Source organism: Balaenoptera acutorostrata, unplaced genomic scaffold (assembly GCF_949987535.1).
Source record: "Balaenoptera acutorostrata unplaced genomic scaffold, mBalAcu1.1 scaffold_320, whole genome shotgun sequence".
In the NCBI taxonomy this organism is placed as follows: Eukaryota; Metazoa; Chordata; class Mammalia; order Artiodactyla; family Balaenopteridae; genus Balaenoptera; species Balaenoptera acutorostrata.
Genome location: NW_026645883.1, coordinates 259,990 through 276,342, shown reverse-complemented (window position 1 = coordinate 276,342; position 16,353 = coordinate 259,990). Strand labels below are relative to the sequence as shown.

General features: G+C 50.4%; 1 protein-coding gene across 3 annotated transcripts in view; it reads left to right on the top strand.

The window, feature by feature from the left end:
* SLC29A3 (solute carrier family 29 member 3) overlaps positions 1-15,688 on the top strand; it is a 44,905-nt gene extending 29,217 nt beyond the window's left edge. For 2 of the 3 annotated variants that reach the window (XM_007167722.2, XM_007167723.2), the window contains 3 exons: positions 3,379-3,605; positions 7,524-7,686; positions 11,692-15,688. In XM_007167722.2, coding sequence (XP_007167784.2) covers positions 3,379-3,605; positions 7,524-7,686; positions 11,692-12,343 — 1,042 coding nt within the window. In that variant the 3' untranslated portion in view covers positions 12,344-15,688. The remainder of the gene's footprint in view (positions 1-3,378; positions 3,606-7,523; positions 7,687-11,691) is intronic. The other variant, XR_449795.2, reaches the window with a different exon arrangement.
* Positions 15,689-16,353: the final 665 nt, after the last annotated feature.

Below are 16,353 nucleotides of genomic sequence, written 5' to 3'. Positions count from 1 at the left end.
ATCAATTTGTGCATCCAGCAGGTGTTTACCAGGTGCCTGCCAGGCCCTATGCCAGCCCCGGGGGTGAGAACGAGATGGGGCTCTGTCCCTGTGCTGCTTCTCATGTCTCCTAGTCTGTCCTTTGCCTTCTTCTTGCCCCAAGGAACTGCTAAAACTTTGGGGCATTAGTCCCTAGCCTTTCTCTCCACTTGAATTTTTTCAGATTTAGAAGCATAAACTGGAAGAAACCTGAGCTTTTTCTTGTCCCACCTCTTCTTTTTCAAGGAAACTGAGGCCCAGAAAGGTTGAATATTTGCCTGGGGCCACACAGTGAATTGGTGGCAGAGTTGGCAGGGTTTCGGTCTCTGGACTCAGGCTCTGTGCCCCTGTGGCTCTTATCTTTGGGGTGGGTGGGGAAGCTCCAGCTCCTGGGAGAGAGTTGTGGGGGGAACTGTGTGACAGGGTTGAGTATGTAGCGTCACCCTGAGCATCAGAGTAAGGCCTGACCACCAGCCTTCAGGGCACCTGGTGTGCATTTAAAATAGATATTCAGGGGCCCCTGGGGTCCAGGTGCTCACCTGACTGCCCACCAGCTCCTGCCCAGGCCAAGTCCCCTGCAGACCCTGGGAAGATGTGTCTTGATGTGGAGTTTCTCAGAAACAGACCCTGTAACAAGGATTCAAGTGCAGGTAGTTTATTTGGGTGGCCACAGTAGGAGAAGGGGGGAGACTGGGAAGGGATGGCAGCCAGTAAAGGAAGCCTTATCAAGCCAGCTCCCATAGAAGGTGACCGAGCTTCAGCTGCTCAGAACTCTGGCAGCCAGTGTGGAACACACACCCGAAGGGGTGGGAGCTGGGGTATTTATCCACCCACTTCCCCATCATTGGCTGAAGGCTGTTCGTGGGAGGTGTTAATCAATCACCTGTCACTTGCAGCCTGCTTCCTGGTAAGAGGGGAGGGCAGGAGGGCAGGGCACCCATTGCTCAGAGGTGGAGTCTCTGACTATGTCGCTCCCCAGCTGGAAACCCTGATGTGCCTCTACGTGTTGGTTGGCACTCTTGGTAACAAAGGAAAGAGACACAAAAAGGATTTTCTCATTCTTTCCCTAGAAAATTAAAGTCAGGGCTGCCTCCATTGCTGGATCTAGGGGAGTACAAACGTCCTTCTCATCCGCCGGCCCTGGGTTCTGTGTGTGCCTACTTGGCTTCATCTCAAATGTGACCTCTCCCCATGCAGCTGGCCAGATAGGGACCAGCAGCCCCCGACACAGTCCTGGCAGAGACCCAGCTTCTCTCTACCTTTGAGTCCCAGCGATGACTGACTGGCCCTGCCTAGGGCTCATGCTAACCCCTAACCCAATCCAGTGGCCAGAGGTATGGGTGGGACACTCTGATCACCCCAGACCAGGTCGTGTGCCCTCATTTGTAGATGGGTTGGTGTGGACAGTATGACTGTCCACCTCCGCAGGACAACTTGGCATGGAAGGAGTGCTCTTGGTGGGAGGGATGCTGGCAGACAAAGCCTGTATGCCCACTCCACGCCCCACTCTGAGGATCAAGTCTTGGCACTTATCAGTTGGACTAGGCCCTCCAGGGTGGGACTCCACGTCTGTCTGGTATCCTCTGCTCTCAGTGTCACCTGCAGCCAGAGTCCATTTTAATTCCCTGAGTGTGCTATGCTCTCTCTCACAAGATATGTGCACTCACATCCAGACATACCTTACACTCCAGCTTAGGTATCGCCTCCAAAAAACCTATGAGATGCCCAGAGTGGGTTTCGTGCCCCTCAGATGTACCCAGGATGCCCTATGGCCCTGCTGATGGAGCACTTTGCACACTGGAACAAAACGCCTGTCCCTCATCTGTTCTGTGTCCCGGGCATCCAGCCCAGTGCTGGACACACAGTAGTTGGCCAGTGTATTTGTGGAATGAACATACCAGAGAGGACGTGCCTTAGCAAGACAGCCATGGGCTGGGACTCAGCAGACCTGGGTCCTCATCCCAGCTCCTCACACCACAACCTTGAACTACCCCTTCACTTCCTCGGACTTCCTTCTGCCCCTGACACAGCCCAGGCAGCACCTGCTCTCCCTTCAGCCAGGGATAGGAAGGAAACTCAAATTAGCCTGGGGCCACAAAAACACCTTGAAAAAATCCTTTCTTGCTTTTCATGCTCATCATTTCACACCTCTTTATGTATGTATATATTTTTCCCTACCTTTCACATCTTTCTTTTTTTATCCAAAAGAAATTTGTGTATAACTAATCTGGATTTTCTCCCAGCCGCCACCCACTGGTTAGCAGGAAAATTAACTAAACATCCAATCTGGTTTAAAGCTTAGTCTAATCTGATAATTTAAACAGCCTCTTTAGATGATGTTCTCTCTCCCTGGAATAAAAATGCAGTTTCACAGAGAGCTAGGCTTCCCTGCTTCTCCCTGCAGGACGGTGTCTGGGCAGGTTGGAGGCTGGGAGAGGTGTAAGGCTTACATGCAGGAGTGGGGTTGGATGGGGGGAGCTGGCTCTAGCTTGGTGTCAGCTGCTGCCCATGACAACTGAGACCATCACAGGAGCCTCCTTCTGCCCTGGCCACCTGTTCTGGGCCACCCATGTTCCCTTCGTTCCCAGGGAGGCAGTAGAGTGTCGTTCTGAGAGCACATGTGGGAGCAGCTGACTGACCTTGGGCAAGTTGCTTAGCCTCTGTGACCTCGGTTTCCTTATCTGTATATGTGGGGTAGGTAAGAATACCTATTTTGTGGAGCTGGTGTGAGAATTCAACAAGTGAGCATTTAGAAACCACTTAGAAGAGTACCTAGCACAAATGAAGTACTATCTCAGTGTTTGCTTTGATGACGACAGTGCTGGTGATGATTTTCTTCTCTTCTCCCTTCTCTGCCTGCCACTGCTAAGTTTTGGGGGAAGGAATCCCAGTGGGTGGTTGTTCTGTTTAAACACTAGACAGAGCCAGCGGGAGCTCATCCCCGTGGCAGGAGGAACGGGGGTCTTGCCTCAAGAGCCCTCATCTCCTGTCCTTGAACCTCACAGCAAGATGCAAAGAAGCAGCATCTGAGAGCATTTGCCCTGAGCTGGGTACGCTGCCTGGCTCTATACACTCTATACCCCAGAGATCCTCACAACCACACCTTCAGGTAGATTGATTCTCCTTTCTTTTGTACAGATGCAGAAGCTGAAACCAGAATGATAGAGTCCCTAATCCAAGTCCACACAGGACTGTGAGCCAGGAAGGCAGGATTCAGACCCAGTCCTCCTGACTGCAGAGTGCACGGTCCCAGCCACTGAGCACACCTGCTTCCCTTAAGAATGTTCACCAACCCCAGCCCCCAGCCTGGCATGGGAGGCCCGAGGGGGTCTCTAACCGCTTCTGGTATCCTCGCCTTAGGGTTCCGATTCATGTCCGCGTGCTGGCCTCGCTGACTGTCATGCTGGCCATCTTCGTGGTGATGACCGTGCTGGTGAAGGTGGACACCTCCTCCTGGACCCACAGCTTCTTCGCCGTCACCATCGTCTGCATGGCGATCCTCAGCGGCACCTCCACCATTTTCAATAGCAGCGTCTTCGGCATGACTGGTTCCTTCCCCATGAGGAATTCCCAGGCGCTGATATCAGGTGAGAGCTGGGGTCCAGACAGCTGAGCAGGTCAGTCTACTTGGGGGTTATGTGAAGGAGCCAGAGGTGAGCATGTGGTAGCCCTTCCAGAAAAAGAAATGAGTGTTAGTTGTGTTTCCATGATCTATTATTGTGTAACGAAGCACCGGAAAACTTCTTAGTGGCTTAGAACAATAAGAATCATTTCTTTGGCCCATGGATCTGCAGTTTGGGTAGAAGTTCGCAGGGACAGCTTTCCTCCTCTGCTCCACGTGGCATCAGCCAGGATAGCTCGCCTGGAGCTGGAGGATCCACTTTCGAGATGGTGTGCTCACCCAGCTGGTGTGGTGGTGCTGGCTGTTAGCTGGAAGCTCAGCTGGGGCTGGGGCTGGGGCCGGGGTTTCTCTCCATGTGGACCTCACCACGGCTGCTTGGGCTTCCCCATAGCATGGCCTCTGCGTTGCAAGAACAAGCATCCCAAGAGGTCCAGGCAGAAGCATTATTTCCTTTTATGACTTAGCCTTGAAAGACATTTAGGGGCACTTCCACTATAGCCATAAGCCTACCTGGATTCAAGGGAAGAAAACACAGACCTACATATCTCAGTGGGTGAGTATGAAAAATCATACTGTAATGGGAAGGGAGACATAGTTGCAGCTCCTTTTGGAAAATACAGTCTGCCTACCAAGTGCGTTCCCTGAACCAGCATTCCTCTCTTTCCCTCCCTCCTCTCCTCCTTTCCCTTCTCCTGTCCCCTTTCCTTCTCGTTATTTTTCCTTTCCCTTACCTTTTCCCCCTTCTTTTCTCCATCTTTTCTCCCCTCTATCTGTATTTTCTTCCTCTGTAATTTTGTAGAAGACCTACTATGTGCCAGGGATTCAAAGATGAACAAGACTCAGCCTCCCAGGAGCTGATAGCCTAGTAATAAACTCCTCTGTTACCCTGAACTTTGGCATTTTACAGGGCTGCTGACATGACTTGGGCCGACCCCTTTAACTAAAATTTTGATCCTAACCTAAGCCTGTTGCCTAGAGCTTAGCAGTTCTGTTCTCTCACCCAAATGTCTCAACAAGATAAAAAGGAGCTGGGTCAGGAGGAATCTGTGCTTTCCCAGGAGACCACCATCCCTTAAAGCAAGACTGGGAGCTCAGCTGCTCTGTTCAGTGTCTCTGCATGTCCATGTTGTGTGAAGGGGTGCAGTAAGCATTTGCCCACTTGAAAAGCATTTTGCGAAGAATCTGCTCTGTGCCCATTAATTGATAATGCCAAGTAGTATGTGACAGGGATGACAAATACCTGGACAAGTGTATATCTCCTCCCCGTTCCCACACCAGTGCCAGACATCACTAATCAATCTGTATCTTTCCTCCTAAGCGTCTAAATCCTTCTCAACATAGCACTGGTTGACACTTACTGTCAACAGATCAGAGTTCAGATGTGAGCTCAAATCTGTTTGCCATTTTTGATATAAGATTAGGCTTCTGGCTGTATCCTCAGAGAAACCCTTGGGCGTAAAGTAAAATAAAAGTGGACCCATCGCTAAGTTTCCTGAGTACAATGAATATGCCCCTAGCAGTCCTTCAAGAAGGGCATGCCTAGGCTGAGGGAAGTGGCCACTGAACACTGGATTTAATCCCTTCTGTCATCCTGGTCTCTTGTCCCCTCATCTCCCTCCATCCTGCTAGAGGATGTATTTTTCAATATAACAACCTTGCTGGCTATCTCTCCAGGAGCCAGTGACCAAGCACACCGATATGTTGGCAAGGCGCCCTTCAAGTTCATCTGGCCACCTGCGAACCTTCCAGAGAAGGAGACTCTTCCGTGCATTTTTAAGAAAGTCCATTTTTGAAAAAGTGGAGAAATCTAGTACTCACACATCAGTATTAATTACCCTGGGCCCTAAGCCGTTGTCACCACTGTTTGCAGCTCCCAGTGGGCACCCATCACCCTGGAAGATTCGAGGTGTCCCAATCTTCCAGAGGCCTCAGTGCCACTCACCAGCCCCCGTTGTTTTTCGTCCAGAGGAGCCCATCTGTGAATTCTGTGTGTGTTGGCATCTGAGGAACAATTCATTTGTTTTGTACTGGTGTTTTTTTAAGTCCCTCGTTTGCATGTATTTCCATAACTGATGAGATAAAAGTAGGGAGTCATGAAGGATGAGCTCCCGGAGGCCTGGTTTGTTGTTGATGATAATATTATAAATTCTCTACAAGTTGGGAAGAGAGAGAGGAAAATCAATAGGCAGTGACGTTAAGATCTCTTCCTCAGGGCAGCTAGGGAATGTCTTACGGAGTTTGACTCCAGTTCTTACCAATCACCCGGGTGGGGGTTACAGCTTCTCAGAAGTTGGCACCCTCTTGGCAAAGAGTTTACCCTGTTGTTGCTGTTTTGATGTAGGAAGGACAGAAATAACCAAACACCTACTTGGGAATCTGAGAGGCTTTATATGGCACTTCTCAGTACCAGACACTGTCCTGCTTTGCATGTAATGATCCTCTTAATCTTCGTAACAGCCCGAAGAGGTGGGTTTTAACGTCCCCATTTTACAGATAAGGAAACGGAGGCACAGAGAAGTTAAGTGACTTGCTGAAGGCCACACACGTAGAAGTGGTAGAGCCAGGATTGGACTCAGATGTTTTGATTCTAGAGTCTGTGCTAGAATTAAAACACCACTATGCTAACTTTCATTTCTTTGCCCTCCTCTCAAATCCCAACCTCTGGCCCCACCCAGGCTAATAGAACTCATATTGAGAAGGTTGGAGAGAAAAAGGGCCGTGGACCGTTTCCGGCAGAGCCACAGAGGTGTCAGGCAGAGAGTGGGTGAGGCAGTGAGGATGGGCATCGTGGTGGACGAGGGCCCGACTGTCCCTCTCCCACCTCTGCTCTGTGCAACAATGGGCAGTGAAGTGGTGCCTGGTCAGACCTGCCAAGTAATGACAAAGCAGCTCGTGCCCACACGGACCAGTTGGCTGTTTGCAGTCAGTGGCCCTCTTGCCTCCTTGAGACTCAGTTCCCTGATCCTCTAATGCAGGCAAATCCATCCGTGCAGCCAGGCAATCCTGCATTCACAGGCACTTACTCTGTTGATCCTATTGGATGCATCCATGTATTCATTGTTTTTTCCATTCACTGTTTCCATTTCTATCCCACTGTGGTCTCGTTGGAGGGACACGACAAGTATGAGTGCCATCTTCCAGGCAAATAAACAGGCTGAGAGGAGTAATGATCTGCTCACACGTGACCATGTATAAGCTCTGACTCGTGGCCAGCACCAGTTGACCACCCACGGTTGTGAGGGTTCAACAGAGAAGCAAGACACATGCCCTGCTTCCCAGAAGTGACTGTGTGATTATGGTGAAGAAGGGGACTGACATTTGTAGAAAGCCTGCTGTGTGCTGGGCTCTTTCTAAACATCATCTCATTCAGTCCTTGCTCTGCAAGGCAGGTGTCATTGTCCCCATTTTACAGATGAGCAAACTCTGGTCCCAAGAAGTCATGTTGCCCGCAGGCCGGAGCCTCTTTCCCAGTGTGGTTGGTGGGCGGTTGGGCCCCGGGGCAGGGAGAGGAGCTCTCTGAGATGTCCCACCCCTGAATCTAAAGTTTCTGACCCCATCAGAAGGGCAATAAAGAGAGATGGAGGGTCGAGGGTCGAAGGTGAAACCAGGATGCGGGTGAAACCTTGGAGGCCATTTGCCTCCTCAGGCAGCAGCCTCTTCCATGCCCCTTGGAGAAGAGCTGGGCTAGGGATACCCTCTTAGAGTCAGAAAGCTCACGGCTGCAGGACCCTCCGGGTCTGCCAAGGCCTCGCCATACTATGAGAACAGCAGCGTTCTTCTCAGCAGGGACAGCGTGAAGCTGGAGCAGAGCGCGGGTGGGCCTGAGAGGCAGGGAGGATGGGCCCTCCCTGACCATCTGCGGGGTGTCCCACGCTCTCCGCAGGAGGAGCCATGGGGGGCACCCTCAGTGCCGTGGCCTCGCTGGTAGACCTGGCGGGGGCCAGTGATGTGACGGACAGCACCCTGGCCTTCTTCCTGACGGCGGACGTCTTCCTGGCGCTCTGCATCGGGCTCTACCTGCTGCTGCCGCGGCTGGACTACGCCAGGTGAGGCCCGTGCTAGCTCTCTGCGGCATCCTTCTTTTATGTATGCTTATAACTTTATCCTGTCTACTTGAGTTCTTCTGTCCTCTAGCTAGAGCCCATGTTCGTTTCCTGGTTTACTGCCTGTCTCCCCGCTGGAGTGTGACCTCACCTGAGGGCAGAAATGGTGCGAGTTTTGTTCTTTGCTGTATCCCATGCCGCGAGCTGTGCCTGGCTCATAGTCGTTGCTCAGTAAATTGGCTGGGCCGTTGGACATGAGAAGTTGGCTTTGCGTAGCAGCCCCAAGCAGCTAAGCAGCTAAGCAGCTGGAGTCTGCATGTTTTCCGTCAGAGAGGGCAGGCGGCGGAAGTGGGACCTGAGGAAGGATAATGATGAAAAGTAGCTCCTTGGGCTGAGCACCTCCCCTGCTCCTGCTGTGTGCTCAGCCTGGCCTCATGGGGCTTCTCCTTTAAAGCTCACACACCCGCTTCTCTTGGGGTGCAGCACTGTGACTTATCGTAATTATTCCCGTTCACACATGAGAAAACCAGGCTCAGAGAGGCTGAATTACTTGCCTGAGTCCCACAGCCCGTCAGCAGCAAAACCAGCATTCGAGCCCAACTCCAAACCTGTTTCTAACCCTTGTCTCTTGGGGCCTCTCTCGACCCTGCAGGACCTCTTTCCTTGCCTTAGTCTCTCTCGCTTTCTCTCTCCTTCCTCCTTTTTCTTTTTTGCTTCCTGCTGCTCTTTAAAGAACAACCCATGACTTTTTTTTGCTTTTTATTCTTTTCAATGCATTTTCATAGCCATTGTTGTATTTGATATACAAATGGCAGGAATTATATTCCCCATTATACAGGTGACTAGATGGAGACAGGGAAGGCCAGGTGCTTGGCCTGTGGTCCCACAGCGTGCAAGCCACAGAGCTGGGGGAGAGTGTGGGTCCTGGCTCTGCCGGATCCATGGGAACCTATTTGGTGTGGGGGGCACTGAGCTAAGCAGTCCAATTTTTTCACTTAGGATATATGACAACCTTGTGCAGTTTTTACTGTAATTTCCCATTTTACCGATGAGGAAACTGAGGCTTTGGAGAGTTAACAGACATGCCCAGGTTTCTTACCTGGTGAGTCGTAGGCGGGGCTTGGAACCTGGAGCCGTTTCCCGGCTGCACCATTTCCACTGCATCCTGCTGCATCCCTGGCTTGTGACTGCGAGGCCCTTCCTCACCACTGACTCCTCCTGTCCCTGTGAGAGCCGCCTCGTTAATCCCCAGAGCCCCCTGCCTTCACCAGAACCCTGAATCTGCCGGGGCAGGTTGCTCTCCCCAGTTAGAGGATTGTTGTAACTTCAGCTGGCCTCCGTGGCCTCAGGAGGATAAAAGGGGACTGAGTGATGACACCAGGTACCCCAGGTGGCTATAGACCTGAGTCTGCCCACCCCCTCCCTGCCCCTTCGGGGCTGTCTTCAGAAATTACCCAGTTGTGCTCCACGATGATGTCCCTGTGATTCCTGGGGTCTGACTGGCTCGCTGTCCTCCCAGCCCCTCATATACTGCCTGACACCTTGTTGCTGCTGATGAAATTATTTTGAGTCAGTGAACAGAAAGCAGGAGGTTCCCACCACTCCTGCTGTTTCCCTGTGTCCTGTTTCAGGGAGCCTCGCGTGGGCTGTTTACACCGGGGTGGCCAACCTTCCTTGTTTGCCTGGGACTGAAGTCCCAGGGGTCCCCAGGACCGGGAACTTTCAGTGCTAAAACCAGGATAGTCTCGGGCAAACCAGGGCAGGTGGTCACCCTAGTTTTCAGTCTCACTTAAGCAAGCCAAAATCCTTTCCAGCTGAGCACGTGAGACAAGAGAACAATCCAGGGCTATGCCAGCCCATGGAAGTTTCTATTTCTTTGCATATTAACACTCTGGTCAAGACTTCTGGGTTTACAGAAACCCATCTTAGGATGGAGCTTTAGAGCTGTGCTCCCAGGGCTGCTCAAACTAAATCTTACTTAAAAGGGAGCCCACAGGTGCTGCACCCAGGAGGGCTGGGCTAGGCTGCCCCATCCCACTCAGGAGGAACTGAGCCTCACGCAGTGGTGGAAGCTGCTGACTGCGGTAGGGTGAGATGGGGCAGTTAGATTTGGAAGAACTTATGAAGAAGAGCTTTGACCAGAAGAACTTGGTGGGCAGCTTCCGCAGAGCAGACTAAGGCAAGGACTTATTGCTGAGTAGAAGCAGAAGTAAGAATAGTCCTTTCTCTAAATAGTGATTGGGAAACAAGGCAAGGTTCAAGGCTGAAGTGCTCAGCTCAGCATTACATGGAAAAGTGATTCTGGGGAGGAGTCCTCCCACTGACTCGCTTATGGACAGTATGTAGGCTCTTAGGATGGGAAGGCTGGCAGGGATCTCAGAAGCTACAGCTACAGAACCCCTCCATTTTACAGAGGAGGAAACTGAGGCCCCGAGAGGGGAGTACCTGGCCTAAGGTCACAGTGGGGAGGCAGAAGTAGTGCTGAAACCAGAACCCAGCTATCACCAACCTACTGTTCTCCCCGGCCCCACACCAGTTCTTCTGTTTGAGATATATTAATACAATCAGCCCATGTCTCCTGGTTTTTAGGCACCCAAGGCCCAGAGAGGTTGAGTGACTCAGGAAAGGTCACACAGCAATGCAAAGAGACCCAAGCCTTCTCTACTCTGGTCAGAGTAGCAGAAATTGAAAAAATTGATCATATTCAGTGTTGAGTATATGGGGGAAAAGATACTTTTATAGGCTTATCAGTTCTTTCAACAATTATGTTTTGAAGGGTTATTCTGTGCCCAGAGATTTAGCTGGGAACAGCCAAATGTGTCTTTGCCCCACAGAGCTGTCTTCTATTGAAGGAGACAGATGATAAACCAGTAAACCAACACAATGATTATAAATTGTGGTCAGTTTTTTTTAGAGAAACAGGTGCTCTCATGGAGATTGAAGGGTTAGGTTACTTTAGTTAGGGTAGGTAGGTGGTACAAAGCAGAGATAAATTGGTTCTACCTATCTGGAGAGCAGTATATCAATATCTATCAAAATTTTAAAGGTACAAACCTTGTGATCCAGCAGTTCTTCTTCTAGAAATCTGCTCTACTGAAATACTAGTATATATGTGCAAGGATTTATGTATAGGGACATTCATTGCACCATTATTTGTAGTAGAGAAAAACTAGAGCTAACCTAAATGTCCAGCATTAGGGGAGCAGTTAAATCGTCTATCCATACAGTGAAATACTCTGCAGCAACAGAGACAGAGCCATCTGTCCCTGTGTGAAAGGATGGCCACAAGATAACTCTTCTTTAGGCAATTGTGTGTATACATTTATGTATAATAGTTATGCATGTATTTAGGCAGTTATATAATGTATTTATATTATGTTAGTTATATGGTTGCAAAAAGTTTTACAATAGGTATAGTTCGATCCCACTTTTGCTTAAGAAACATAGCCGTGTGTGTGTGGTGTTTGCACATGCATGGAACAATATACACCAGACTTTTAATGATCTGTACCTCTAAGGAGTGAGACCAGAGGTGGGAGGTGAGAGTTCTTGTTCTACTGTATCATTCCTCTTATGTATTATTTGGGTTTATTGCATCAAGCATGTGTTACTTTTATAATTTAAGATTTTAAATTACTTTTATATTTGAAGAATAAATGCTACTTTAGCTCCACCTCTCCCGACCCCCAAAACCAAACAAAAATCAGTGAGTGAAGACTGGATCCCAGGCTCACCATGCAGTGGTCAGTGCTGGTTTCCTCTCTGCCTGCTCATGGCACGGCCAGCACCACAGAACAATGGACTGGAGTCCAGCCTTACAGGCAGCTCTGGGACAGGAAGGCTGGGGACTGTGCAGGCCTCCCTCTGGCCGCCCCGCAGCACACGTGTCATCTGAGGGCATCCTGGGGCTTAGGCTTTACATGCTGGACCTAAAGACCCCCTGAAAATCTGAAAATCCCAAGTGACCCTGCTTTCCAGCCCCTCTTACCGCCAGCCTCTCTCCTGCAGGTACTATATGAGGCCTGTCTGGCCGGCTGTGTTTTCTGGTGAAGAGCAGCTGCCCCAGGACTCCCCCAATCCCCCTTTGGTGGCCCCTGGATCCAGCGACTCCCAGACACCACCCCTCCGCCCCATCTTGAAGAAGACTGCCGGCCTGGGCTTCTGCGTCATCTACCTCCTCTTCATCACCAGCCTCGTCTTCCCCGCCATCTCCAGCAACATCGAGTCCCTCAGCAAGGGCTCGGGCTCGCCGTGGAGCACCAAGTTCTTTGTGCCCCTCACCACCTTCCTCCTGTACAACTTTGCCGACCTGTGCGGCCGGCAGATCACAGCCTGGATCCAGGTTCCAGGGCCCAGAAGCAAGGCGCTCCCCGGGCTCGTGCTCCTCCGGACCTGTCTCGTCCCCCTCTTTGTGTTCTGCAACTACCAGCCTCGCGTCCACCTGCAGGCAGTGGTCTTCCAGTCTGACGTGTACCCGGTGCTCTTCACCTCTCTGCTGGGGCTCAGCAACGGCTACCTCAGCACCCTGGCTCTCATCTATGGGCCCAAGATCGTGCCCAGGGAGCTGGCTGAGGCCACTGGGGTGGTGATGTCCTTTTACATGTGCTTGGGCCTGGTGCTCGGCTCAGCGTGCTCTGCCCTGCTCGTGCACCTCATCTAGGAGGGGCGACGGCTAGACCTTGGTGCTGTGCGATGCCTGGGAGCCTCAGCAAGATGGGCAGGAAGTGCCAGGAGGGCCCAGGCGGCGAGCAGGAAGGGCTGGAGTTGGGCTCTGCAGAGCGCAGAGCACAGAGCACACCCGGGCCTCGTTGCTGCCAGGGAGCTGGGACCAGTGCTGTCCCCGGGACCAGGTAGACATTCCAGATACTTTGACAGATGTCCTGAGATGTTTTGAGGACCAAAGACACCTGAATAAGACACAGTTACAAGTTACACAGAAAGCTCCTTGCCGATGGGTACATTCTGCCTGTTGTTATTCCCTCTTGGGGAAAGTGTTGCCAGTGTTCGGCTCTTGAGTTGTTACAGGGTGAGTGCCAAGACCGTCTACAGGCCCTTTGCCTTCTCCCAGCCTTGCTCCTTCCAGCTGATGGCAACATGCGAGACTCCTTAGCCCTCCCTACCCAGAGGAGGTCCCCCTGGGATGGCCAGTCCTCAGGCCTAAGACCCAGGCCTGCGCAGACCCCCCCCTTTCCACCAACCAGACTGGGGACCCTGGGAAGACAGGCCTTCCAGGAGCCCTTCCTTCCCTGGACATGGGCTCCAGAGGGCCTCCCTGCTGTACCCAGGACCAAGCATGTCAGGCCTGGATTTCAAACAGGGATGCTTAAAGTGGTCTATGGCCTGGGTCAGGGCAAGGTTTAATGTCCATGTTTACAATATGTCAAGGCCATTGGTTCAAGGGCCTAATAAATACCTGGGTATTTAATGAAAGCCTTATTGGTGGCTGTTTTAGGGTCTTGGCAGGAAACAGCGTACTCAAATTGAGTAATTTAAGGATATTTGAAGAGTGGGTGTAGGAACCCTAAGGGGTTATGCATTATATCCCAGAAGTATTGGGCTGGCCAAAAAGTGCTTTCGGGTTTCTCCGTAAGACGTTGGCCAACCCAATAATAAGGCTGTTCTACCCCAGGCCTGAAGGGAGGGACACGTCTAGCCTGCTGTGACCCACACGAGGCATGTTCCCTCCTCCCGTCCATCTCCTCCGCGCCCCTGTGGACTGAGTCACAGCCAAGGAGCAGGCGGAAGATGGAGGCTGGACTGGAGGGGCAGAGGGTGTCCAGAGGGGGCCACTAGCCCCTTCACCTTCCTAGGTTGGTTTATTATGAACATCAGCTGAGCTCTGAAGCTTTGGTCAACAGAATTAGGTATTGCTTTGTCCTGGTTTTTTCTGGGTAGTCGTATATTTTGAAGCTGTTGTTTCAAAAGGCAACCCTCAGGTTCTGAGGCCCGCACACACTTGTGATTACCTGACATGAGTAGTAATTTATATTTTTTCAGGTTCCTTGAAGCCTCCCGCAAGGCTGTTCCTTGGGGGAGCAGGCTGACATGGGAATCCGAGAGAGGAAGGAACTAGATCAGACCAGGAGTTCTTTCTCAAGAGCTGTGCAGGAAGCACAGAGCTTGCCCCGAGAAGTGGCAACCCTGAGAGCCGTGAATCAACCGGCTCCTGCTCTGAAGCGCACCGGATCCGAGATGTCCTGTGGACAGCTGATTAAACCGGGAAGCAGTCAGTAATCCACCCAGTGGCAGCAGCTTATCTTCCCCACCGACTCGGCTGGTACACACTCCCTCTCTTTGGCGAGAGAATTGAAGAGGACACCCTTGAAAGGTTTTCTGAAACTTGATATTTGAAAAAAAAATTTTTTTTATTTTAAAAATAAATTCTCCCCTCCCCTTGCAGGAAGTTGAAATCTCCCCCTTGGTTTTTCTTCACTGACTTCAATGCTGTTGATCATTTGGGGCATCTCTCTGGGAGGTGAGTTGACTCATCTCAACCTCAGGTATCTTATAAATGGGCAGCATGTCTGTTTTAAGGTAAAACAGCAGTCTGAGCTCAGAGGTGGGGACCACCCTGGAGCTAACAGAGGAGGAGGGGTGGGGGTCTCGCATGCTGTGTTGAAGGGGGGTAGCTTTCCCCTGTTAGTGAGTTGATTTGGACTTAGCGTGGAGTGAATGGGGAAGAGGGTGGCCAGCGTGGTGCTGCAGTGTCGTGGGGAGCTGAGGAGATGACGGGCTCGGTCAGCGCCCGCTGTGCTGCTGCGGCCGCTGCCGGAAGAGGCGCTGGCTGCTTGGCTGGTGGGAGGGTTATCCAGGCTTTTGCCCGCTTTTCTTTGTTGCTCACTTTAGTGGGCATTTTGCAAAGGATCATTCCTTCTCAGGGAGGAAGGTAAATAAAAATACATCTCCAAGTAGAGGGGCAGACAGTGGGGTTCAGTCACCCGTGTCCCCCATTTATTGTAATAGCAGCTCATGGGGCTTGTCTGCTCTGGGTCTCAAGTCTCATGTGACCCCAGGAGGCTTGTGGAACTAGCTCACGTGTTTTGGGGCGTGAACAAAACTTGCTAAAGAGAAGGGGATTTTTCAGTGAAAGAGGTGGAGGAGAATCCCTGAGAAGTTGCCTTTGTCTAGCAGTACTCTGATTTAATCCCAAGTGGCAGTTTTTAGTGCATGCCCTTGTGTATTTCCATACCATACACGTCTTCATTTTCCTCCTTTCATTCAACAAAGAAAGCTAGAGGCAGCCAATTGACTCTTTAACTAGTGGGTTCCTACATGCATGGGGACATGAGGAGGCTTGAACCAGGTGTGGGTATTATTAGCAAAGACCATTCATTCTGCTGTCTTCAGCCCAGTGCTTCTGAGAACATTCGGGACCCTCTAATCAGCTTGGACGTGATGTGAGAGGGGGGTTACTGCAGGGTCCTGGCTTCTGAGACCATGGCATACTTTACTACAGAACTTCAGATAGAAGAGAGAAAGCCAAAAGTCAGATGAAAGATTTTATTCTACTGGAGGTTAAATTTAAAGCCCATGCTCATCTTTTTTTTTTTTAATTGAATTATAGTTCATTTACAATGTGTTAATTACTGCTGTATAGCAAAATGATTCAGTTATATATATTCATTTTTTATATTCTTTTCTATTATGGTTTATCATAGAATATTGAATATAGTTCTCTGTGCTAGACAGTAGGACCTTGTTGTTTATCCATTCTAGATATAAAAGCTTACATCTGCTCACCCCAACCTCCCACTCCATCCCTCCCCCAACTGCTTCCCCTTGGCAACCACCAGTCTATTCTCAAGGTCCATGGTTCTGTTTCTATTTCATAGATAGGTTCATTTGTGTCATACTTTAGATTCCACATATAAGTGATATCATATGGTATTTGTCTTTCTCTTTCTGACTTACTTCACTTGGTATGATAATCTCTAGTTGTACCCATGTTGCTACAAATGGCATTATTTTGTGCTTTTTTATGGCTGAGTAGTATTCCATTGTGTATATGTACCACATCCTCTTTTTTTCTTTTTTATAAATTTATTTATTTATTTATTTTTGGCTGCGTTGGGTCTTCATTGCTGCACGCTGTCTTTCTCTAGTTGTGGTGAGCAGGGGCTACTCTTCGTTGCAGTGCGCGGGCTTCTCATTGCAGTGGCCTCTCTTGTTGTGGAGCATGGGCTCTAGGCGTGCGGGCTTTAGTAGTTGTGGCTTGCAGGCTCTAGAGCACAGGCTCAGTAGTTGTGGTGCACGGGCTTAGTTGCTCCGCGGCATGTGGGATCTTCCCAGACCAGGGCTCGAACCCGTGTCCCCTGCACTGGCAGGTGGATTCTTAACCACTGCGCCACCAGGGAAGTCCAGTACCACAACCTCTTTATCCATTCATCTGTCGATGGATATTTAGGTTGTTTCCATGTCTTACCTATTGTGAATAGTGCTGCTATGAACATAGTGGTGTACGTATCTTTTTGGATTATAGTTTTGTCTGGATATATGCCCAGGAGTGGGATTGCTGGATCATATGGTAGTTCTATTTTTAGTTTTCTGAGGAACCTCCATATTGTTTCCCACAGTGGCTGCACCAACTTACATTCCCACCAACAGTGTAGGAGGGTTCCTTTTTCTCCACATCCTCTCCAGCATTTGTGACTTGTAGATTTTTAATGATGG